We start from the raw sequence: 24,817 nt of genomic DNA, 5'->3' as shown, positions 1-24,817 counted from the left end.
AATGGAGCTTGAGAAATTGGCAGACAGAATTTGCATGTCCCACCCCCAGACATACGGGTATAAAGGGAAACTGACGTGCATCTGTTAGTCAGATTTTTTTTCTCAACCTCTGTTGGTGAAGCACTGCTGTTGAATATATGGCACATTACCAGTGTCTTTCTCCCTCTGTGCACGCTGTGCAGTCCACGCCCCTGGGCGCTTCACCAGCACTTCTGTCTAAAAGAGTGTTTCCTCCTAAAATAGTTTTCACTCAAAAAAGAGCAATACACAGCAGGCGTTGAATGTCCTTTTCAAGACGTGTTGTTTAAAGATGCCTTTCCGCCTCTATGTAGTTTCTGGATGCGGTCAATATCTCTCCAAGACTGACGGTCATAGACGCTGCCTTGTGTGCCTGGGTAGCAATCACACTGAGGCAGCATTTGTGGATGGTTCATGTACTCACTGCGAGAACATGACCATGGCAGCGTTGCGGTCGCGGCTTTCATTTCTCAAAGTGAATGCCACTTCACCCCCCATGTTGCTGCTCCTTCCTACAGAATTGAGGACGACCTGGCTGGCGATGGAGGCGATTTGGGGATGGCAGAGGGTTCGGTTTCACCGGGTAAATCCCCACGAACCACCCGCCCCCCAGTAAGCTCGCTTGCTTTTATCCGGGCTCAAGGTGAGTGCGGCTCGCCTCACGGCCAGCCTGCGTTCTCCCTCCAGCCCCCGGAATTGGATGATGACGTCGCCGCTGCATCGTAGAGCGTTCAGGCATCTGACGCAGAGGACTCGACTGGGCTGCCACCTTTGAGTCAGCCCGCCCAGTCTGAGGCTGATGCGCAGATGGCCGGCATGCTTGCCCGGACCGCTTGCCCGGGCCTCCGTCCTCCCCACAGCCTTCACGGCTTGACAATTGGTACCTTGGGTCAGGGTGCCATTCCTAGCCACGCCCCCTCCCCTGGTACCTTTCTTCCCGGAGGTGCATGACGAGTTGACAAGGTCATGGAGGGCACCTTTTAATGCCCGAAACCAGCCTCCTCAATTGTCCGCACTCACTACCCTTGACAGTGGGGCGGCCCAAGGGTACACGGAGGTCCCTTAGATGGACAGAGAGGTTGCGATCCACCTGTGCTCGCAAGATGAGGTTGTTGCTGATCTCAAAAGCCTACAGCGCCACCGGACAGGCCGCCTCTGCCCTGCATGCCATGGCTCTCCTGCAGGTCCACCAAGCCAAGGCACTTATAAAACTGCACCTGGGCAGTTCTGACCCCGATGTGCAGCAGGAACTGCGCTCTGCCACTGACCTCGCTCTCAGAGCCACGAAGGTCACAACGCGGGCACTCTAGTGGGCGATGGCCACCCTGTCGGTCCAGGAACACCATCTCTGGCTGAACATGGTCGAGATGCATGATGTTGACAAGGCCTGCTTTCTCAACGCCCCCTTCTCCCAGCTGTTCGCTCCGGAGCTGGTATCAGGACCACCCCCTTCGAGCTGCGGTACACACATTCTCAATTAAAGAGCTCGGCAAGCAGGCGCTGATGAGTTCTGATGAGTTCCGAAGATGTTCTGAAGATGCCTCTCCAGGACCTCTTCCCCAGTCTCTAACCCGCCCCCTGCCGGGTGCATGGAGCAAGGTAAGTGCTTTGAGTCTTTTTTCAGCACCCAAGCCTCAGGACGCGCTTTTGGCTCGCAACATGCAATTCAGATTTTGCGAGCTGCAAGTACTCTGTGCTGGGGTAGGGCTCCACAGGCTTAATTCCCTCTTCAGGCAACTCCCTCTGATGTATTTTCCACGGTACGCTCCTCCTGTCTGTGGACCCGCGCCTCCCTTGGGCAGTCCCTCTGCCCCCGGTCGCTGTGTTTGTAGAGCTCCTCCCTCATCAGGTAGGACCTTCCACCGTGCCACTCCCATGTGTGGCTTGACAACCCATGTGGTGTATTGGCCACATATCACCTCCCCCTAGTCTAGGCAGGATGTGGTCTCCGCAGGGTCTTTACCCCCTGAAAGAATAGGATCGGGAAAGATTGCCTTCCCCAGTGCATTTCATAAGGTTAAGATAGCCTCAGCCGCTTTACGCTCTATGTGAGAAACATAGAGAGAGAAAAGGCCGCCTGTTCCCCCCTTAGGGGTGCTGGGAACCTAAGGTCTGTATATGACACCTTTTTCTGGGGGTGTTGGTGAGGGTTACATGCGGCGGATACAGTTGCTTCTAGCACGCAGCAGCCTGTTGCACCTGTGTCAGCAGTTCACATAACATGGTCTAGTGCATGGCGTTTTGAAATGGGATCCCTTGTGTCACTACATTCGACACAACATCAAGTGATTGACAGGGGAACATCATGGTTACTGTAACCTCCGTCCCCTGATGTACTTCCAATTATCTCCAATTTTTTTTAAATATAATGACTGATGAATTGCGCATTCAGTTTTACATTTAAAATGTATTCAAATAGGTTAATTAGTTAATTATGTGATCAAAAAGAAAACATCAAGGCTACAACAGAAAGGCAAAAAAAACAAAACTGCTTACAGTATCATGTTAAGCCCCCTGCAGTTCAGTACAAACTTCACAAAAGTACAGAATTGGATATTCTGTCTTAATTGTGTTAAACAGAGAATCAAAGCTAGGAAAAGATACAGCTAAGCCACTGTTTAAACATAATTCAAATCTGGGGGAAAAAGTGGCTGGGAGCATAGAGTAAAATCTGATAAAATAAATACAAAAATAGACCATCGTGGCATTAAATGTACTCTCAAAGTGTTCTGCAACATAGAATAAATTCAGCATTGACGCATGATCAGATCTTCTGTCTTCTATGATGTCAGACTCAAATTCCCCAAGGTTAGAGATTGCATTGTAAATTAAAACTGTGAGCTGTGAAGAGTTTGAGCTGAGCTAGACTTTTAATAAAGTTCTGAAATAATCTCTATACTTGTAATAAGTCATTGAAATTTAATTTCAACTGAGCTGATTTTGCAACACAGCATATATGGTTTAGAACATTGAGTTTTCTTCTGTGCATCTACTAACATAATAATGATCATGCAGGATTTGTAAACAGTGAAAAATAATCCTGCTTGGGAATGAGCTGTGAAGCATCTCTAATGATTTTAGAGCTCTGAAGCTCCACTCTATAACCAGACTGGTGAAAATAATTTTACTTCTTTTTATAATGCTCACTGTATAGCCCAGTACTTGAATGTTATTCTTCATCTATTAAATTTCAGACATTAAAAAAGAAATATTATGATTAAGATTATGATGCAAAATGCTTTTTAAAATTCTTTGTGAACAATGTTTTTTCTATTGGCTAAATTGTTACTAGCTGAATTTCGACCTAGAAAAAAGATTCACCTTGAAGGCCTGTGCTATATTTTTCCTCACTTGTGGTGAGATGATTGCTGACCACTGCAGTTTTTTAGCTATTTCTTTTTCTTTTCATGTTCAAAAAAGGGCATCGCTGACCTGTATATGTGATCCGTGTCAGATCCTAAACATGTTTTTCTACAGAGGCATCTGTCCAGTCACTGCTAAAGGGCAGTGGGTGATTAAAATCACATACCAGCACAATATCCCTATCATGTCTCCATGGACACAGGAACATAACCACAGAAGAGGCATAGATCACATCATCCAAGACAAATGCATATCAGAAAATTACAGTGCAAAAACTAAATTGTATTCCTCCATAATGCTGTTGCTCACATTCAAAATTAATATGCTTTCTGATCACTGGCTCCCTAATGAAAATCAATTAGTAGCATATGTTTGCAATTCATGTGCAGTGTATGCTGGGACTAACTGAAATCAGGGCAGCTCTGTGATTTTCATGCTGTGCGAGAATATGGCAATATTAAATTTGTTAAAAGTTTTGCTGTTGCATGAGTAACTGGTTTGACAATACTTTGAGTGAAACAAATGGTTTAAGGGTTTGGGATTTTTCCCTCTCTGTCTTATTCAGTGGTGGGGCTGCATTATTTAAGTATGACCTCTCTGGTGCCATGATGATGAGTGAGATAAAGAGAAGGATAATCTCCACATCCTCCTATGGGCTCTTAAATGGGCAGCCCTTTAGTCTGACCCCTTAAACTCATGCACATTTCATTATCTAACCAAGCACTGTTGTGTTCCTGTTGTCCCAGGGCTTAGAGCTGAATCCTGGACATATTTTACAGTCTGCTTTGAGATCTAGGTGAGATTATGTAGCTGTGTGTGCTTGATTAAACTTTGAATAAATATTAGTGAATTATGTGTGTTCATATACATTATAATGGCTATAGAGGAATAGGATTCTCTAGCCTCCATAACTTATAGCATACCCAGAATTAAGGGTTTCAACATTCTTGACAGTTCTTTCAAATTGAGTATTGGCACATGTATTTGTGTCAGGTTTCAATGCCTCTGAGGGAAACCTGCACATCTTGCTGAGGATCACATACTGTGCTGTATTTAACAGTTAGGAACAAAAGGACTCAGAATGCGTTTCAGCAGAGTCAGGCCTCTTATGAAGTTTCTCATTCCAGCATGTTGCTCCAAAATAATATTGCAGCTGACTGGGCTGAAATTTATCCAGATTTACTTTCCTTTGAAAGTTGGCACATTGTAGGTTATGAGACGGAATCTCTCCCTTCACATTCTTGCTCAGACAATTAACAAATTACTTAAAATATAAACAGCGCATATGGGCATATGTTAAACAAAACCTAAATAAGACATACTGTTTAAAGCATCAAAACAAGAACAACAAAAACCACCAGAGAAATCAGAGAGTCCATGAGTGTCCAAATGCTGTGGAAGGCCAGATACTTTGTTTCCACAAAAAGGTAATAAACAGAGAAAGTCAATACTTGTTTATTAGCATATTTCTGAAGCCCTGTCAAGCTTTTAAAGTTGAAGTGTGTGATTATTATGATGTTAAATATTTTCTTCTATCTCAGCTTAATATGCAGGTACAACTATACCATTTGTAGGGTGATTTTCCCTAATAAGTGTGAGTACTGTGCCTCTATGGAGCTGTTTGTTTGAGCACCCCAACCATTCTGACACAGCGACACTGGCTCAACCAATCATGTGAGTGTGTGGTAGGACTATCTGTTTGTACAACCAATGGAAGACAGGGGGAGTGTTTAGGAAACATGTTTGAAAACATTCATTATTTTTGGAATTTTGTTTGGTGATGCTGGTCAGAGAGTATTTAGCCCCGGGATGGAGCACTTGTATTAAAATGAAAAAGATAAATTGATACCCAATATGGCAGGTGCAGAAAAGGCAGTCCCACCTTACAGGTAAAAGAGCCTATCACAGTTAACTCGAGAATGCGCATTAGATGGATCAGCCTTACAAATATCTTTTTCAGAGTGATCTGAGCAAAACAAGCACAATTTATGAGACCATTGTTGTCAGATTTAACTGCTGATTTGAAAAATTGTATTTGATCGTTATCTTTAACCATTTTGGAGATTTATGTCTTTCCCCATTCAAGTATATATCAAAAAGCTGCCCGGGAGCATTCCCAAGATGGCCGACACTTTTGAAGTAGACTAACTTGCCATGAGAGAGACAAGTAGAGTCGAAATTATACACTTTAGCTTTAAATTGATTTTCAGGCATCAGTTTTGTGTGTACTTGAATGTGTGAGTGTATGTGTCTATGACTGTGTCAGCACTATGATTAATCTCAGGTTTGTGATGAAACAAGTGAAAATGTTTGAGCAAGTGTTGAGCAAGGAAGGTATGTTAAATATTCTTGTCATTCCTCAGACAGGGACACAGGGATCAGACGGTAGTATTGGGCCCTGAAAGGTCAGGCTCATTAAATGTACCTTACTTGCATCTCAATGATTTAGAAAGAGCCCAAGCTTTCATTTAACAGGCTTCTTGCGAAGCCATTACCAGTACCCCAATGCCCTTATGACCAGGCTGACAGGAACAGCTCCAATCTGATGAGAGGCAAACACTTCACATACATTTTTGTTAATTACTCTTTTTCTCTATATGTAGGGATGCACAATATATGATCATAATATGTCTGCAGAGATTTAGCTTCTGATATATATATATATATATATATATATATATGAAATATATATTTCCAACATCGTGAATATTACGTTGATTTTAATGCAGCTTTTATTTGGCCATTACATTTCCTAAAGATCGTGCCATTAAACTAGTTTCATGAACCTCGTGCAACACACATATATGACAGCAATAATGGCGTCTCTAATTTAACTTCAGTGGCAAAAATGCCGTTAGATTCAGGTCAGACAGTCAATTATTAAAAAAAATCGTATTCATTTCATTGTTTGCCTATATAGGCTCACTATTTTTAACTTCAGTGGCAAAAATGCTGTAAGATTTTCAATTTTTGAAGTAAATTCAAACAGTCAATTTAAATATGATGATTCATTGAATCGTTTGCCTAAATAGGTTCACTATTTTATCATATATTAAAACAATTTAACGATGTTAAAAACATAAATGTAGTAAAAAAAATACATGTAGGTAAAAAAAATTATCTGTTTATTTGAAAGTATTGTTAAAATAAATGAAAATGACAAACATCATTTTTTCTTGTGCTCGTTTATTGAAAATGTAGATAACATGGCAATTTTTTTTTTTTTTTTAGAGTACTTTGTGATGTTCCACTTATTTAAAAAAACGCCCTTGAAAGCCATTTCAGAACAAATATTTAAAGCAGAGTGCAAAAGCGATATATGCTATTTGCCCCCGGTGCAAATGGTGGCAGATACTATTTACACTCCTCATTAAATACTAACATACAGTCTAGAGGCATCACTGTGCTGTGTTTGTTGCGTTTATTTAGAGTCCCAAAAACACCCTACACCAACCCCTACCACTAAAACGAACCCTAATATTCCTTTACAAAAATTAACCATGGTTTTACAGTAACCAAAGTCTCAACATTGGATTTTTTTGTAAAATCCTAGTAACCACAAAATTAAGCATGGTTACAAAATAAACACCATATTTCTGTAGTAACAACTTGGTTAATTGCATTAAAACTATGGTTTTCGCAAAAAGGATATTACTACAGTAAAACCATGGTTAATTTTACCTAGATCAAACATTTCTCTCAACTCCATGACCTTCACCATGACCAAATCACAGCAAATAAATCAACCTTTATATATATTTGTTTATTTATTATTATTATTATTATTATTATTATTATTATTAAAAGTAGTATTAAAGGAAATATTTAGAGTGGAGACAGGAAACAGGATAGGACAAAATGCGGACTCGAACCCTGGTCATCTACACAAAAAGTATATCCACACCGTCGTTACACCCCACACCACTGCAGCAACACTATAGGGGGCAGTTTGTCTTTAATTTCTGTGTTTCCACAACACAATTGGAGTGCATAATGTTAATTAAAACCTAGTGCAAATTCACTCTGAATATAAATTATATATAAATATTGAGATCTACATCAAAATTCAAGAAACAGCATATTGTAAAAAGGCTGAAAAACAAGATATTTTTAGTTATATCACCTAGAACAATCTACATTCATTTCTACAGTCTTTTTAGCTACAGTTTTCTGTTATGGAATTTCTGGCTCTTCATTTAATTATTACCACAGTGTAGATTTGTTTATCATCTGCCATCTTGGGAATCCCCTTAGCGACTCATTCTCTCTATCCCAACATTTCTACTCCTCAGGAACACTCGACTCAGGCTTTGATGAGTAGCTCTCATGTTCGCACATTTACATGACTGGATTGCTGTGTTGGTACAGTTCTGTCCTCTGGGACTGGATCTGAGATACTATGAAGTGAGCAATGGGCAAGGCACTTATTATTCATGGCGGTTGATGCAGGGGTCAGCCATCTCTCGAGGCTTACGGTAAAAAATGTTGTTCTTCTTCCAAGGCTATGAAATGCTACAGCCCAGCATGAAACAACCTTAGATCTGCCTACAATAATAGCCCCCCAACCCCCCTCCCCCCAAGTTATTTCCCCGGCTCCTTTGGTAGGTTCAGTGTGGGGAACTTTATTCTAATCTTTACTTGTACCCCCTCTGAACTTTTCTGCGGTGCTGTTGAAAAATTTAGCATGCTATAATACATTATGCTGATGTATTCAATATTTGAAGCCATTTCTGATGACTAAGAACTCATGAGGGGTAAAATCCTGTCATGAATCTTTTCATTTCTAATCATGACAAAAATAAAAAGACAAAATATTGTAGAACAGAACACAAAACTATGTATTTAACATCTCTATAATCAGTACTGTAAATCCTCCAGACAATTATGGTTTCTCAAGGCACCAGGTCAGAGAAGAAGTTTATTAATTATTTTTAATTGAACACTGTTGACAGACAAATTTTGTGAGAGACGGCACGTAATCACACGTGACTAGCTAACTTAATCCCTTCAATGCATGTTAATAATTCTTTTCCTGACCCCAGTGAACTTTTCCGTTAAATGTCTGACAGATTTATTATACCATTCACATCCACATTCAAAAGTTTAAGCGTTCCCGTTCAGCTAGTCATCTTCAACTATATTCATTCCTGTCAGAAATCGCTTCTAACACTGCAAATTGAATTAAAAGAGATCTGCATTTCTTGTGTCAATCTGTCTTGTAGATTAAAGAGATAACATCATAGCAATTTGTCTTTCAAAGTTCTTCTCAAAATGCAGCACTGAAATATTGTCCAAGCTGTCAAGGAAATAATATTATAGACAGATATTTTTTGTGCTTGCAAAAACAATTATAATTATAAAAAAGTCATAATTTAATATACATTTTATGATAATTTTAATTATATACCTCAGTGGCATGCAGTGCAGAAACCGGCCTACATTCAGTCTCACTTGTTCTGTTGTTTTTCTTGCATAACTTTTTATTCAGATGCTGCAATTAACAAAGGCTGTTGACACACTGATCGTGAATACAAAGTCATTGACTGGGCAATAATTATGATTGCGCAAAGGAAATGTGTCAATTAAGTCATTTGAAAGAAATAATGTAATTTGGACTCGTCTGCATAAAATCCTCCATGGATTTTAAGACTGCTTGCTTTGTATGTAGCTGTCTCACTGTTCACTGTTAGCCTCAGGTCGAGAGGAAAATGTGGCTTCAGGAAGGAAAACATTCTTCAATTATGTTCAATGCGTTAGCCCTTCTCCTTGGAGCAGTGAAGGTGCAGACTGCTAATGGCCAATCCCCATGGTGAAAATAATACATTTGATTGGTCCGATGTTTTTGTCAATCTGCTCATATAAATTAATTGCAGAGCTCTTCGCGATATCCTGTGCAAGGGGGCACAGTAACATAGAACTACAGAGCGAAAATTAGTAGTTTTGAGGTATAATCTACAGTTCTTTTAAGTTGTTTTTGAAGTTGTATATCATTGTATTTTAATGCTATTATTTATGTTACGAGCCTGGCTCAACACAAGCAACAGAGTAGGAAAAGGCCACACACGGAATAGGAATAAACTAGATTTATTAAATTAATATAATTTTAAACAGAATAAACTTTGTGCAGCCAGTAATGAAATTGGCCTTAACAGAAATAAGAAAAAATATAAACAATCAGTGCCATGAATAAGCAAAACAAAATCCTAAACGATGCGGGAGAGATACAACGGAGGCTGGTGTTGTCTTGTCTCTCACGGTCTCATCTGAAGCGTCTTTAAAGACCCAGACCAGGAACTAATTAGCACAACTCCAAACACCTGCGCCCAGCTCACCTGTAGGAGACAGACACAGAGCACAGCCAGGAGGAGGAGCCAGGCAAGGCCGTAACATTTATTAAATGCATATATTTTTTTATAAATGGGGGAAGAATGTTTCATAATTTAATAATTTATCCCTTCTGCATTTATGTTACCCCTTATCTGAAGGGTTTGAAGGGGCTGACTCCACGCCACTGATATACATTTGCCACTCTTTGCTGATAAATACATTTTTACAAGGATGTCGCTGGACTCTAACCTTTTGATATAATTAGAACAATGCCATTGTGTCTTAACAGATGGAGAAAATATGTACTGTAAAATGTTCATCAATACCACTACACCCACTCATGGCTTTACAATTGATATTTTAAACATGTAGACAAAGAATCCAGTCTTATCACTAGCCTGAAACGACAAGTTGGTGTGTTTTAAATGCGACTCACTGCATAATCTCTCTGGAATATTTGAAGTGGAGCTGAATAGTAGACAACAAAAACAACAGATACCATGGAATACACCCAGCACAGACAGAAGCAATGGGCCTTTGCCATGGCATTTTGCCATGGGTGTTCTTTGTACGCCTGAGCCACATATTGGATAAACCATTTTACTGGGGATTAGAATGTAAGCGGGCTGTCCGTAAAATACACTGTGGTGTTAGGAAAAACATTTATTGTTTAGGTGAACCAGAGAAAGAAGGATTGAGAAATTAAAGAGGGGGAAGTGGTGGAGAATCTAGTTCTTATGGTTTCTCTCCTAGATAGTGAAAGAAATTGTGAGAACAGTGAAAGCCAACCTCTAAAGAGCTCAATGGATTGAAGCTTCCCATGTTCAGAGAGACTTAGATATAAACCTGGCACAGCTACACGTATCAGCAGTGGAGTCGTGAGGTTTGAAAACACAACCTGATGCTGATGGAAGTTGGATGCAAATGTGAGTCAGACACTCAAGGTTGAGAAACAAACTCGATCACTACCTCCACTCTCCTGCGACTTGTTAAAAATGCATGTTCCGCTCTAGCACGGTCTCATAATAAAACTCGCTGAAAAATGTAGCAGCAATGTGAACGCAAACAAGACTTTCTAAGGCGGTTTGACCACATGAATAAAAGGGAGTGATTCATTTTGAAGGCGTTCTCTCATTTTATTTAGATAAATAAGCTCTTTTGAGCTAAACTCAACTGGATAATGAAGAAGCCCTGGAGCCTGTCTGGCAAATTTAAACAATAAACCCATATTGGACTTTATCTCTCTCCAAGAGAGATTCATATCTTCCAGGGCTTTTGAAGAAAACATACCCCTTGCGTACAAATTTTTTTCATACACCATGCAAGCCAAGTACAGAGATTCACCTGGGAGCTTCCACTGAAATTCACTCTCCAATCCAAAAACTTTATAAAGTGCTAGGAGTCAAAAGAGAGAGCATTTTATGCTGAAAAAGAACTGTGAGAAAGACTAACTGATAACCGTGTAGTTTTGCTTTACATTAATAAACACAGGAAGCATGGCTTCCCCTGCAGTTTCATTAGAAATTCTGCAATGATGAGTTTAATGTATGCACAAATAATCTATATAAATTACACATGACTCTATGTGCATTTCAGCATTTTAGCCAATATAAGTGTAAAATATCACGTCACTTTTAAAAATACTATAAAACTAGTAAACATAATGCAATCAGCTTTTCTTCACTAAGAGCTTTGTGACTGATTTCTGCATTAGATCTGATTGCTTATTTGACAATGGGTTTTCAATCAATGTATTTGTGTCACGACTGGAGACCTGGCTTCTCTATATGATGATTGGTCAAGCTCTCAAACAGTTGGAATAGACAATAATTGACACATTGATGTAGGTGATCAACAGCATTTGAAATGTAAAAGCACTGCTGTTTAGCAGTGGCTCTGAGATACACACAGTTGTTTGAAATCTGACGTAACACATTAATATCAGCTTTCATTACTGAATATTTAGCTTATTTTGCAGCAAAAAAAGAACTGAGTTTAGTTAATTATTTTCCATAAAGAAATGTTACTAGTTTAAGCAGCATTTGGGAGCAACATTGCAGATGCCAAAAACAAGTCTGTGCTTTCCCACTTTTGAAAAGTACCAGCATCCACTGGTCTGTATAAACAAATTATAAGAAACTAGTTGCAGTGAGTGTGATGGCACTCCGTCATTTAAACACTGGGGTCATGACTGATCTGCTAACAATTGCATCAAAAGCACTGGGAGAAACCAGTTCTTTTGAAGTAGCTCAAGAGAAAAAGATCCAGCCAAATCCTGGGCTCCAGGCTCTGGGAACATTTGCTCTGGCCTGGCCCCGGTGGAACTGGTATCAAAGCAAACTCCCCTTAACTGTGACATTCACTGCATTTCAATTGAGCCATCAAACTGTCAGACACAATGCATCCCTCTGCCTAGAGGTTTAGGGGCTTCGTTTTTCTTTTACATGATTACTTTGAAAGGATTCTGTGAAAACACAATATGAAGGATGTATGTTTGACACATTGTGTTTCTGTTTTGTACTTCAGTTGTGAACAGAGTATTTAAAGCGCTCATTATAAATGAGTTCAAATTGTTCATGGCACTTTTTTCTGTCATTATCAGTGACTGTGTCTATCACCTTTATTCTCATCTTTCTCTTCCTGTGTTTTCACTTCTTTTCTGCCCCATCTCTTTTCACCTCCCCATTTGCTTTTTCTATATCTGGCAGACTGGGCTCCTGTAAAGAGGAGATAAAGTCTTCTAGCAGGCCAGCCCAAAAGCCTATGTCCCCATCTGACTTTCTGGACAAGTTGATGGGAAGAACCTCCGGCTATGATGCTCGTATCAGACCTAACTTCAAAGGTGTGACACAATGTAAACAAACCTGTTTTTATTGGGATGTATGGGATATAACTTCTTTTGCTACTGGTGGCAGGTACACAGTTGTGGTTTATTTTAACTTAAAATTGATGTGTGTCATTTTTCCTATGTTAAATTCTTTCCCGTTTCCCAGCTTAATATGCAGAGACAATTATTAGTAACACCCTGTCTACAGCAGATGCGAGCAATGTAGCATCGCAATGGCATGACACCACAAAAATTGCTGCAAAATTGCTGTTTGTTGTCGGACCAGACTTACGCATTCAATGTAGACAGCATCATTGATTATAATGGGAGAGTTTTGCTTTGTCATTTTGATTTGCGGTTGGCATCTGGTGTAGACAGGGTGTGAGGATGTCTACACTGGACACATCAAAACAAACGTTCTAAGCTAATGATTTCTATTGTTGGCAGGAGTAGTGCCAGAGCGTGCTATGCAAAATTGCAGTTTACTGTAGGCGCAAAGGCTGTAAGCCATTAGTAGGTTGATTTTACATAAAGATTAAACATGTTGCTCTGCGGTGCTATTAAAACATCACTCAGTTTGTTGAAGCATCTCAGCTATCCTAACATAGCAACACTGGCTCAACCAATGGTGTGTGTTTGGGGCGGGACTATTCATTTGTACAACCACAGGCAGGCGAGGGAGTTTTCTTAAATCTGTTTGACAACAGTGATTAATTTTTCTAATTTCTTTTGGGGATACTAGTGGTGTAGAAATTACACACTTTTGCTTTAAGTTTCCTTAAAGTGTGAATAGGGCTGCACAATCAATCGAATAACTAATCAAGATTATGATTACAATAAAACTGAGGATTGCAGCATTCCATTTCTGTTTACTCCTGTTGTGTCAACTGTTTCTATTTACAACGATTTGTGCAGCAGTATTCTAACCAATCCCAGACAAGTCCGTTGAGCAATGAAATGGCAATGGTGAATAATTAGAAAGTATAAAAGATTATTATTGCTCTTTTGAAGGTTCTCTGTTATTATTACAAGGGTTATCCATTTTCCATTCACTCTCCAAACTCTGGTGAACCTGTCTAAAAATATGTAAAAATTAGGACCTTCTCTCTCTTCTGTTTCAACAGGGCCACCAGTAAATGTCACCTGTAACATTTTCATCAACAGTTTTGGGTCCATTACTGAAACAACAATGGTATGTAACACTGAAGTTTTTTTTTTAAAATCAAAGATTCAGAGATACCAATCATATGGTTGTCTTTTGAACACAGAACTCATACAAACATAGACCTTCACCTTCAGTGCAAAGGGAATTCCATTTCTTTCCCTCCATTCCTTGAGGCAGCAGGCTGAACAAGTTTTAATCACTTACCTGATTTCTCCAAGAGCACATCACTTAGAAGTTTAGAGTCCATTGGGTCAGCTGATGTGCTGATAATGAACTGTCCACTTTGCAATTAATATGAAAAATTGAGAGTACGAACATGATCTCCAAGCAAAAATTAAATGCCTATGTAGCCATCCTATAAAGCCTGTGCTTGGGGATAAGTATCTCTGTCAGCAAAATGTGTCAGTTGACCATTACAGAACACCATTGTTAACGGCCTGTTAGTCTGTTAGCCAGAGGTTAGGTCATTGGAACTGGAGGACTTCCAACAGAAATTACTGTCAGGGGGGAAAGGGTTATTAAAATAAGGAGCATATTTGATAAAACCTCAGTTGGTGAGGTTTGCAAAATAAACAAAAAATGGCACATTAAATGTTTATAAATATTTGCAATATACTGTATGTAGGAAATCATGACTTCATTCAAATGAAGACTCCAGTAATATCAGTAACCTTATAAAAGCTGTTTTATTATATATGAAGAGGGTCAGTGCATGGGGGCTGCCATGTTAGAATCACATGACCAGCCAAATACTACTCGCTTTATCTCAGTAACTGTCCTGTTATTTGACACTTTCACTCACTGATTAAAGCAATCATGGCTGAATATGAATAGTACATTTCTACTATGGAATCTGAAACTGAAAACTATTGATTTTAAATTATGCTGAATCCAAGCCGCTAGGTGTCAGTGTAAGTCGAAGATGACACAAAGACAAAAGTTACTGCATGCCCCTTTAAAGAATTTGAAATATAAGACCTAAAGGCCTAACATATTTATTTTTTCCCTCTACAGGATTACAGACTGAATGTATTTCTACGGCAGCAGTGGAATGATCCTCGATTGGCCTATAGTGAATATCCCGATGCATCACTAGACCTGGACCCTTCTATGCTGGACTCTATATGGAAACCTGATCTGTTCTTTGCTAATGAGAAAGGTGCAAACTTCCATGAAGTCACAACAGACAACAAGCTACTGAGGATCTTTCAGGATGGGAATGTTTTATACAGCATTAGGTAAACAGAAACGTCTTTCACTGATTTGAGGGAATGCAGTCATAATTTTGACAATGCTGGTTTTAAGATAATTTGATTTACCCTGCTTGGATCATGAAAATATCCCTGCAAAATATTTGTTTTTTATGTATTAATTTGTTCTTTTAATTCTTAAATGTTAATCACCTATATGACAGGGTTTGCTAGTTCAAGGTGAAATGTCACAGACACTACTCGGCTTTGAAAAGAAGTGCTTTGAAGTCTTAGTCATAGGTGTTTCTGTGAAAGTGTTCTTGTTCTTAGAAAATTTAATGCAGCCCAAAGAAAGGAAAATAATGCATGTGTCTCAAGGTGTGCTTTTAAAAGTTTGAATTCTTTTAACTTGAAACGGCATCCAAAAACCTGGTGCTCCTGTGCGAGACGCTAAAGAAAAGGTCAAAGATGTCTGTCTGGCACATGTTTACATTGAAAAACAATTTAAAAAAAAAACAGTGCAGGTGGATGCAAAAACATGCTTGGTGTGAAACTGACCCTTATTTCCCAAGCTCATGAGCCTTTGGGTTTTTGGGGGGCTAAATATATCTATCTCTCCTTATATCTAATGAGTAAAGCCAAAATAAGTAGCACTATCAACTAATATCACAATGGATTTTGAGCCATTACTAATCTATTAAACATTGTTAAAGATGGGAGCTATTTAAATGTACTTATTGACTTTCACAAAGACTTGTTTCAATTCTGCAGTTACAACAACTAATGAGAGATAACTCTTGTCTCTGTCATTTACATTTATTCATTTAGCACTATTATTCAAAGTGACTCTAGTGATACTAGTACTACCATACCAGTTTTTAAATGAATTGTTGTTTTTGTTTTTCAACCACTGTATCCATAAAATCAGATATGAAAATGTATAGACACACACACACACACACACAAACCAGAACTTGGTGTAAGCTTTTGTCATTAAGTTGATCCTAAGGATGGATTTAATTGCAAACAATCATGCCTGCATGTCTCTGTGGGCACCATAGAAAAACTGTATGTGTTGGCAAGCGGGGGGGGGGTTGAATTTAGGATTATCACAGTACAAAAGAAATTGGCTCTTCAAAACAACGCTGGTGGCTCTTTTCTTGCGTGGAGGCATTGCATTACAGCAGGTAATTACACTGCTCCCTTTACCCAAACTTTCTGATATTGGCTTCTTCCCCATGGCTGAAACCTTAATGTGTCAACAGAACGATGAATAAGAACTGTCTGGCAGTTGGTTTGCTATTACCAATAAATCACGTGACCAAAACAGTCAGCAATTCACCGCTTCTTTTGGGGATGAAAAGAAAAAACTATTCACTCTATAATCACAAACCAAAGATTCAAGGTGCACAGCTATACAGAACGAAACTGGCTCAGAGCCAGTATGTTGAGCTTTTGAAATAATGGTTTGTTCTGAGATTAGATTTCTGCTCAGTGCACTGCCCTTAATATTCTTAGCATCCGTGTTTCTGCCTATCTCTCTAGGAAACTCTTTTTCTTTATTTATTTAACACATTTTTTGCCTTTTTTCTTACTACTCCCCACTTTCTGCTCTTCTCTTTTTGTAATGCTTCATCTCAGGCTAACACTCATCCTGTCCTGTCCCATGGACTTGAAGAATTTCCCAATGGATATTCAGACCTGTACCATGCAGCTAGAAAGTTGTGAGTAGGCTTCTTCTCTTTATCTTTACCTCCACCATCACTCCTCATTTTCATCTCTTTACACTTTGTTGCAATCCCTTCTTGAGGCACTTATATGGTGTTTTAATGATTGCGCTGATTGCCATCAGCATGAAGGTGAAGCACAGTGAAAGTGATTCCCCGACTGTCGCTCACTTCGACGTTGTGTTGAAAAAGTGCCACAAGGGGTCTCTCTTGAGAGCCTCATGCATCTCTGAACTTGAGAAAAGGCCAATGAGAAATTGGCAGACAGAATTTGTATGTCTGCCCCCGGACATACAGATATAAAGGGAGGGAAATATGTGTCTGTCCATTCAGGATTTTTCCTTCGGAGCCGAGCGGTTGTGTGATCAGCGAACTGTATTCACTGACTGTTCACTCATCTCTACAAGAGCGTATGCTGTTGGATCTACGGCGGATATCAGCGGCTTTCTCCTTCTCTGCACAACAGTGCAGCTTTGCCCCTGGACCCAGCACTGTTAAAAGAGAATATTTTCCTAAAAGAGCAATACACAGCGGCATTGAATGTCCTTTTCAGGACGCATCTTTGTAAAGATGCCCTACCCTAACGCTGCTTTAGGGTTTTGGGGTTGAACACTTCAGAATGTCAAGGGACTGGAACCCTCCGTCCTCCCCACAGCCTTCATGGCTTGACGATTGGTGGAGGATGTCCCCCTCAACCTTGAAGGTGTATGTAGCCGCTATCGTGGCCCACCACGACGCAGTAGACGGCAAGTCCTTGGGTAAGCATGACTTGATTATCAGGTTCCTTATAGGCGCCCGGAGGTTGAACCCTCCCCGGCCAAGCCTGTTCCCCTCCTGGGATCTCTCAGTGGTCCTCCCTGGCCTTCAGAGACCCCCCTTTGAGCCACTAGAATCAGTCGAGCTCAGGGCCCTCTCCTTGAAGAAGGCCCTCCTGATCTCACTCATTTCCATCAAGAGAGTTGGGGACCTGCCTGTAGTTCGGTCTGGCAGACACTCATGTCGTCCTAAGGCTACGTGCGCAAGGTCCATATGACCCCCTTCAGGGACCAAGTAGTGAACTGCAAGCCCTGCCCAGGGAGGAGGCAGACCCAGCCTTTTCATTGCTGTGTCCAGTACGTGCCCTTGCGGGTTCGGGCATACTGGAATAGGTACTCCACAGGAACGGTCCCTGTGTGGATTTTCCACGGTACGGTCCCCCCATGGGCAGACACGCGTCTCCCTTGTGCAGTCCCCGGTGCCCCCCAGTCACCATGTTGTAGCAACTCCTCCCTCTCAGCAGGTAGGATCTACCTCCGCGCCATTCCCACATGTGGTCTGAAAACCCATGTGATGTATTTTGCCACTCTTTACCTTCCCCCAGCCTGGGCAGGTGGTGGTCTCCACAGGGTCTTTTCCTCCTAAAAGAATAGGAGTTGGAAAAGAATGCCTTCCCCGATGCATGTGATAGTGTTAAGACGGCCCCAGCCATTTTGACTCTATGTGAGAAACATAGAGAGAGAAAAGGCGTGGCTAGTGCGGCCTGCTCCCATGCTTGGCACATTGCCTTGTTCACCCCTTCGGGGGTTCCGGGAACCTAAAAGGTTTATGGGTCGTTGGAGTAAGTCTGATGCAGCCTGTCGCTTTGGCACACAACTGCCTGCCTGCACCTGCGACAGCTGTGTCTGTTGGTTCCTTAATCTAACCTTAAAACTCTAGGTGATAGAGCTTTTGCGGTGGCAGCCCTAGACTTTGGAACGAGCTTCCGTTGGCCATGAAACCATCTCTGTCTCTAGTGTCTTTCCAGGGGGCCTTTAAAAACGTATTAATTTTTTCTAGCTTTTAGTTAATGGCATCATAAATTGTACTATGTCCATTTCTCTTATCCTGTTTTTTAAATGCTTTTTGTATTCTTAAGACGTATATATGTGATTTTATTTTTTGTAAATAAAAAACTCCATGTACAGCACTTTGATACCCAGTGTGGTTTTTGAAAGTCCTCTATAAATAAAGTTGAGTTGAGTTGATTTGAATTGATTTCATTCAATTAGATGTGGAGTTGGATGCTGATGTTTTTCTTTATGGAAAGCAGAAGGCAAAACGAAGGAAGTTTGCGGTCAACTACAATATCTCGTTCACTTTTCAACAAGATTTATGCAGCCTGTACCTCTATGACCCAAAAGCCCCTAGCTATAACATTGTAGCTACCAAGCAGGGCTGTTTGTAAATGGTCAGAATGGCATTTTTAATGTTTTTAACAATTTTTGGTATTTTAATCTTCTTCTTGACCCATTATTTGATTAGACTGACAATTATTAAAACAATACATGACACAAAATTGGATATGAAATGCAAATGAACCATATTTTTATATGATAACTGAATGCCACTTGCAGAAATTAAATATACAACATAGTGTAGTCCTGTGACAATAATGTAGTATATGTAGTATATGAATTATTTTTACTAGGCTCGCTTCCATATTAGGACCTGTTTATACCTCTTTTACTCCTTTCATTTTAATTGTCAGTTTTAGATTTATTTTTGAATCACTTTGTATGAGATGTGAAATAAATGTATTTACACAGCTATTATAATTGTGGTAAACAATGTTGTGGTGGTGGGGATGTGGTCGAGCACCAGCTTGTGAATGGAGAGCGAGATCAGGAGATGGGAACGTAAGGATCATCACCTGTCAATGATTGTCTCTAACAGCTGTTTGTAATTGCAGTGAGAGTTGGAGACGGATTTAAGGGCAAGCCATATGCCAGTGAGCTACCCACACGCACCCAGAGACTGTGCTGAATCTATCAGTGATATAGCATCCTCTTTTTTAAATTGTTTGTAAAGTGTCCTTCCTTATTACCTTGATAAAAGGATGAGGAATGAAAATAAATCACCTGTTCACCACTCCCATGCTCTCCGTGCTGATAGCATCTTATCTCCTGGAACCAATTTAAAGGATATCAATAATGAATCTAATTTTGTGTCCCCTTTATTATGTGACCCAACTCAGCAGCCCTAGGGGCTTTTAATTCCACATCCTTTAGACAAAAAAAAAATCCCCTTTTCAACCAAAAGCAGAGCCAAATAAGGCATTGGTTTAATGCAAACATGCACTGCAGATACCACTTAGTTCTAAATCTGGATTTGTCTGCGGGATTATTTGGTTTGATTCACATTTAACTGTAGTGACCTCAAACAGCACCTGAAGTACATTTTACATTCAGTGACTTATACGGTTTAAAGATTTAGGGGATGGGCTACACATAGTGTCCTCTGTATGTCCACTGCATTTACACAAGGAGAGGAAAAAGCCCTCTTCTGTGGCCACATTTAAAATTGCCCTCTTCCACGAAATAGGGGCAGACAGAGAGAGAGAGAAACACAGGAAGATGGGCAGGTTTACTGCCTAACAAAGCCATTATGGAGGGCATAATAATTTCAGATTAGACAAGAGCATCTTTTATAAGGGATTTGAAAGGGCCTGCTGAACACTGTTTTGACAAGTGTTGGGACACAGCCGAGGGTTGAGATCACCTTGTCTGGCAAGGACATATCCTGGTAGAGAAGTGTGATGCTGTTGCTGTTTCCCAAGTGGCAGAGATTAAAGCGAGGGCACAAGCAAACAAAGGAGGAAAGTAAAATTTTGGACATTGGATGTGCATTAGTGTTGTCCGGGGAAGATGCTTTGTCAAGGAGTTTTGGCCATTTTAGGGGTGAGGATAGAAACTGTTCCACTAAAGGAAAAATAATCATTACCAAGGCAAGAGATATGGATAAAGAGTTGAGAAAAGTAAAAAAGATGGCAAATTAGAGAAAATGCAGGATTATTCTACACACACAATCTGTAACACTTTGGCGTTAGGATCCCAAAAATTCATGCTTTTTAGGTATTATTCACAGAGATTTAATAAACTGGCACTTTTATGGGTTAAAATGGGCATATGAAAATGGCCATGACATTCTTGTCCAATCATATGATACATGATAAAAGTGAGTTCAGCCTGTTTCACCCTGACCAAGTGACATTAGAAAGCATTAAATAAATGTCTAGAAATGTACTTTTCAGTATTTTCCCATTTGAAGAGCTCTGTGGCTGGTTTAGACTGTAATCTAGTCCATATCGCCACTCTAAATCTTTGGGCATGGCTTGGGATCGATGCATTTTTCATGCTATCTGAAGATTTTCCAGATGATTATCAATATATATTGGGATTTTTTCTGATATAAATAAGGCTACCTGTTGCACAATATTGTATAATTTTTTTTTTAGATATTTCTCAACACAACTTTGGTCAGTTTTTGAACTTTTGAGTCAATTAAAGGGTGTCACACATCGGACGTGTCTGACGGATGACATGGCGCATTCTTAAATTCAAAACATTTATTTTCTATGAAGGTATGTATGCACACACCATGGGCTCACCGTTTCTCGAAGCTGCTCAAAAATCTGAAGTGCCACGGAGATCAACTCACATAGTTTTCAATTAAATTCGACCCAAGTCGTTATCAAATGACAAAGATTATTTACTCTAGCCATCAATAAATTATATTTTGTGTACACCGGTATCTTTCATTTAGCCTTTTTTGGTAGTTTGATAGCTTGAATGAAACCTCTTGAAAGATCCATACAGAGAAATTTCTTTATAATAATAATTTCTAATCGTTCAGTTTGTGTAGTTAAACCAGTTTTATATACATCACTTTCATTCTGGAAGAAGTGCAAAAACCTTTGTAACTTTTGTGTTTATACATTGTGCCTTGCAACCAGTAGATTCAGTAGATGCCCAACTGAGTGAATTGGAAAGCACGCAAATTATGCTTCTAATTTAAATGTCGCTAATGTTAAATATTGATGCCTCAAAAATATATTGATAAAATAACATGCCAATTAGAAATCAATTAATCAATATTTTATGACAAGCATCCCATTTACTGTTTATCTAAATTACATGACCATATGGAACATGAACAATTAAAACAGAAAGGGAAGCATGAGACCACACAGTCCATCAAGTGTAGAAACTGAAGTGTGGCAATCAATGGATGGATGGCCCACTTACACTGCGTCTGCCGGATGTCTGTTCAACAAGCATTTTTTTAGGCTATAAAATATGTATTATGGGCCAATTATATTTGCATATAATACCTTCTGGACATTTGTCTGTTTCTATCCTGGGGCTAGAGTAGGACAAAATCATTTCCTCATCTTAGAAAAACATTCATTTTCCTCTAGCTAGTTTGACGAGGATGTTTGAAACCACACCAAACTTCTCAAAGATTCTGTGACGTTCAAGGACAATATGTGTTCATCCTTTTTTAGTGGGTTTGTTGTTTTCTGGAAAGATTTGAAGATGGAGGGAGGCTGGAAGGTTTGTGAATAATAGATGCCTTTGTAAATCCCTGAGGGTCTCTGATAGACATCAATATTATTCAGATTTGTCAAGTATTCTACATTGTTACTGCATGCCTCATGCATTTTTAATAGGTCCCTAATCTCACCGTATACCATGAATGGAAAGATCCATTACAGAATGTGTGAAGAAATTGAGGCAAAGTGGCATGAATGAACAAGAAAGAGATATTTCCACTCGATTGCTCAAATACGTCTTGGTGGTCATATGTGTATGGTTGTCTGTGCAGAGCCATGACAAGAAGATAAACAGACAGAGTATATTTTGAGTAATCATCAGTGGTTGCAACCCATAATGCCTCCTACCTTCAAAGACATCGGATCGTGGTACCGTTCATATTACACATCTGTCTTGGTACCGTTCATATTACACATCTGTGTGTCTTGTCATGGAAGTCGTAGCGTTTTCAAATTACACAAGGAATCAGCAATAGGGGAAAACACATTACAAAACATTTCACTATTGACGAATCCCCGACGACTACAAATTACGTTTCACAAAAGAGTACATGCAAGAAGTGATACGAGATACGAAAACAAATGCAAGATCATATGTTATGCATTTCAGAATATGATGTGTATGTTTTTAAATCGCCTAAAGGCATCATATATTTTATTGGTTACAATATTAAAAAGTACCTCCTACAGAAATATCTAATTATTTGCTTACCTGACTGTCCAAAAAATTGGAAATTTCTCTTCAACTCTTCTCTTTCTCCACCCAGTTGTGGTACAGTTCAGATGAAACATCAAATAGGCACTGGTGCTCTTGCCAATGTTCCACAAATTTTTCCTCCATTTCTTCAGTCCAATGAGACTTTCTTGATACCGCTGTCATGCTAGTTGATGTTCTGTTGCAGGCACTGAAACTTCCCATGCCCCGTTTCTTGCTCTCTCATTGACTGTAAGTCAACGCTGCAGTTGTATTTTGTCAAAACATATTTCACATTGTGCAATTTGGAATCGCAGACAGGTCCAGATATTTAAAATCCTAGATATCTCGCTGACATCGGTGACGCATCAGCGCTTCTCTCAAATCACATCTTTGATAATTCATACATTGTGATCTTCGCTCATGGGAGCGAGCTCTGATTTTCCTAAGATTTCGGGCTTTTGTCGGCGATCTCCACAAAACTGTCGGCGAGCGAAAATCGGGCTTAAAATCGTGTAGTGTAAACTTGGCATAACTGGTAACACTTTTCACTGTTTAAAAGCATAATGGTCCTCTGCTCTCTGTACCAGACCTGTCTACCTGTCTGACACTTTGGTTGGTTGTCTGGCAAATTAACTTTACATGGCAAACAACATATGGGATGAGAGTTGAAGCTTGACAGGTTCAATTCAAACTTTTTCAACAAATATGCTGAACATTTTTTTTATCTAATTCTTTCTCCCTTTTCACAGTTGGCTACACCATGAATGATCTAATCTTCGAGTGGCTTTCTGATAGCCCTGTGCAGGTAGCGGATGACTTGACTCTTCCCCAGTTTTTACTGAAGGAGGAGAAAGATCTTGGCTACTGCACCAAACACTACAACACAGGTAAACTGATAAGCCACTATGACATTCACATCATGCCAAATTATATAGTATGTATACAATCTACAAACCAAAATCCATCCATGTTGAAAAGCTGGGAGACTGCTTGTGATACTCGCTTTGAGAGGTTGAATCACTTAGCACTTTTATAAAGTATCTCAAGACACCTGTTAACTAGGGTTTTACTTACTCTTCTCATTCTCCCAGGTAAATTCACCTGTATTGAGGTGAAGTTTCATTTAGAGAGACAGATGGGCTATTATCTTATTCAGATGTACATCCCCAGCCTGCTGATTGTCATCCTGTCATGGGTGTCTTTCTGGATCAACATGGATGCTGCCCCTGCTCGAGTGGGCTTGGGTATTACCACTGTGCTGACCATGACCACCCAGAGCTCAGGTTCACGAGCCTCTCTACCCAAGGTAACAAAATCACTCTAAATACAAACAGAGAAACAATTTGGAATCAGAGCTGTTACAAAGTATGGGATAATGAATAACAAGACAATAATTAATTAAATTCAGGATTGCAAATTCATGATGAAAAGTGTAAGAATAGGCAAAGTGTACATTTTAATGGTTAAAATATAGGAACAAATTATATTGTACTATTAGCTAGGATGTTGAAGAGCACTTGCTTCTGTTTATAAAAATAAAAACCAGGTTCACCTCAAAGTAAACAAAATAGCCTTCATGTTGAGAAACCTATATTAAATGAAACCAGACTTTGACATTTTATGTAGATTCTTTATGAATAATTCAGTTCTGAAAATGAAATGAAAACATTCCTTAAGTGAATCATGTTGATTCAAGAACAGGAACATTTCTATATTATCTATAGTATGACCCCATAACTTCTGTGGTCAGTGATATAATTTGTCGTTAAAGGGCCTCACCTCAGAAAACATCTAGGTAACTATTGTAACCCCTGTTCCCTGATGGAGGGAACAAGATGTTGTGTCGAATGAAGTGACACTAGGGATCTTTCTTGAAGGCCTCGGTTACCGCTGAACTTGAGAAAAGGCCGATGAGAAATTGGCAGACAGAACTTGCATGCCCCTCCCCCAGACATACGTGTATAAAAGGAGGGAATCGTGCATCTGTCCATTCAGGTTTTGCACTGAGGAGCCGAGAATGAGGTTCTGCCGTTACAGTGGCTCAGTACAGCGTCGTGACCAGGGGTACACGATGTCCTGTTCCTTCCATCAGGGAACGGGGGTTACAATAGTAACAAAGATGATCCTCGTCTGTCGCTCACTCGACGTTGTGT

The 24,817-nt window shown here is 39.8% G+C and overlaps 1 protein-coding gene across 1 annotated transcript in view; it reads left to right on the top strand.

Annotated features, from left to right (window-relative positions):
• The window catches only part of glra4a (glycine receptor, alpha 4a), a 48,266-nt gene that overhangs the window by 13,256 nt on the left and 10,193 nt on the right, over positions 1 to 24,817 (top strand). The window contains exons 2-7 of the mRNA XM_052150039.1: positions 12,417 to 12,550; positions 13,660 to 13,727; positions 14,715 to 14,938; positions 16,532 to 16,614; positions 23,414 to 23,551; positions 23,756 to 23,970. Of these exons, the coding sequence (XP_052005999.1) occupies positions 12,417 to 12,550; positions 13,660 to 13,727; positions 14,715 to 14,938; positions 16,532 to 16,614; positions 23,414 to 23,551; positions 23,756 to 23,970 (862 nt within the window). The remainder of the gene's footprint in view (positions 1 to 12,416; positions 12,551 to 13,659; positions 13,728 to 14,714; positions 14,939 to 16,531; positions 16,615 to 23,413; positions 23,552 to 23,755; positions 23,971 to 24,817) is intronic.

This window comes from Xyrauchen texanus, chromosome 19 (assembly GCF_025860055.1).
Source record: "Xyrauchen texanus isolate HMW12.3.18 chromosome 19, RBS_HiC_50CHRs, whole genome shotgun sequence".
NCBI lineage: Eukaryota > Metazoa > Chordata > Actinopteri > Cypriniformes > Catostomidae > Xyrauchen > Xyrauchen texanus.
Note: the sequence above shows the minus strand (reverse complement) of the source record. Positions and strands in the feature narration are given on the sequence as shown.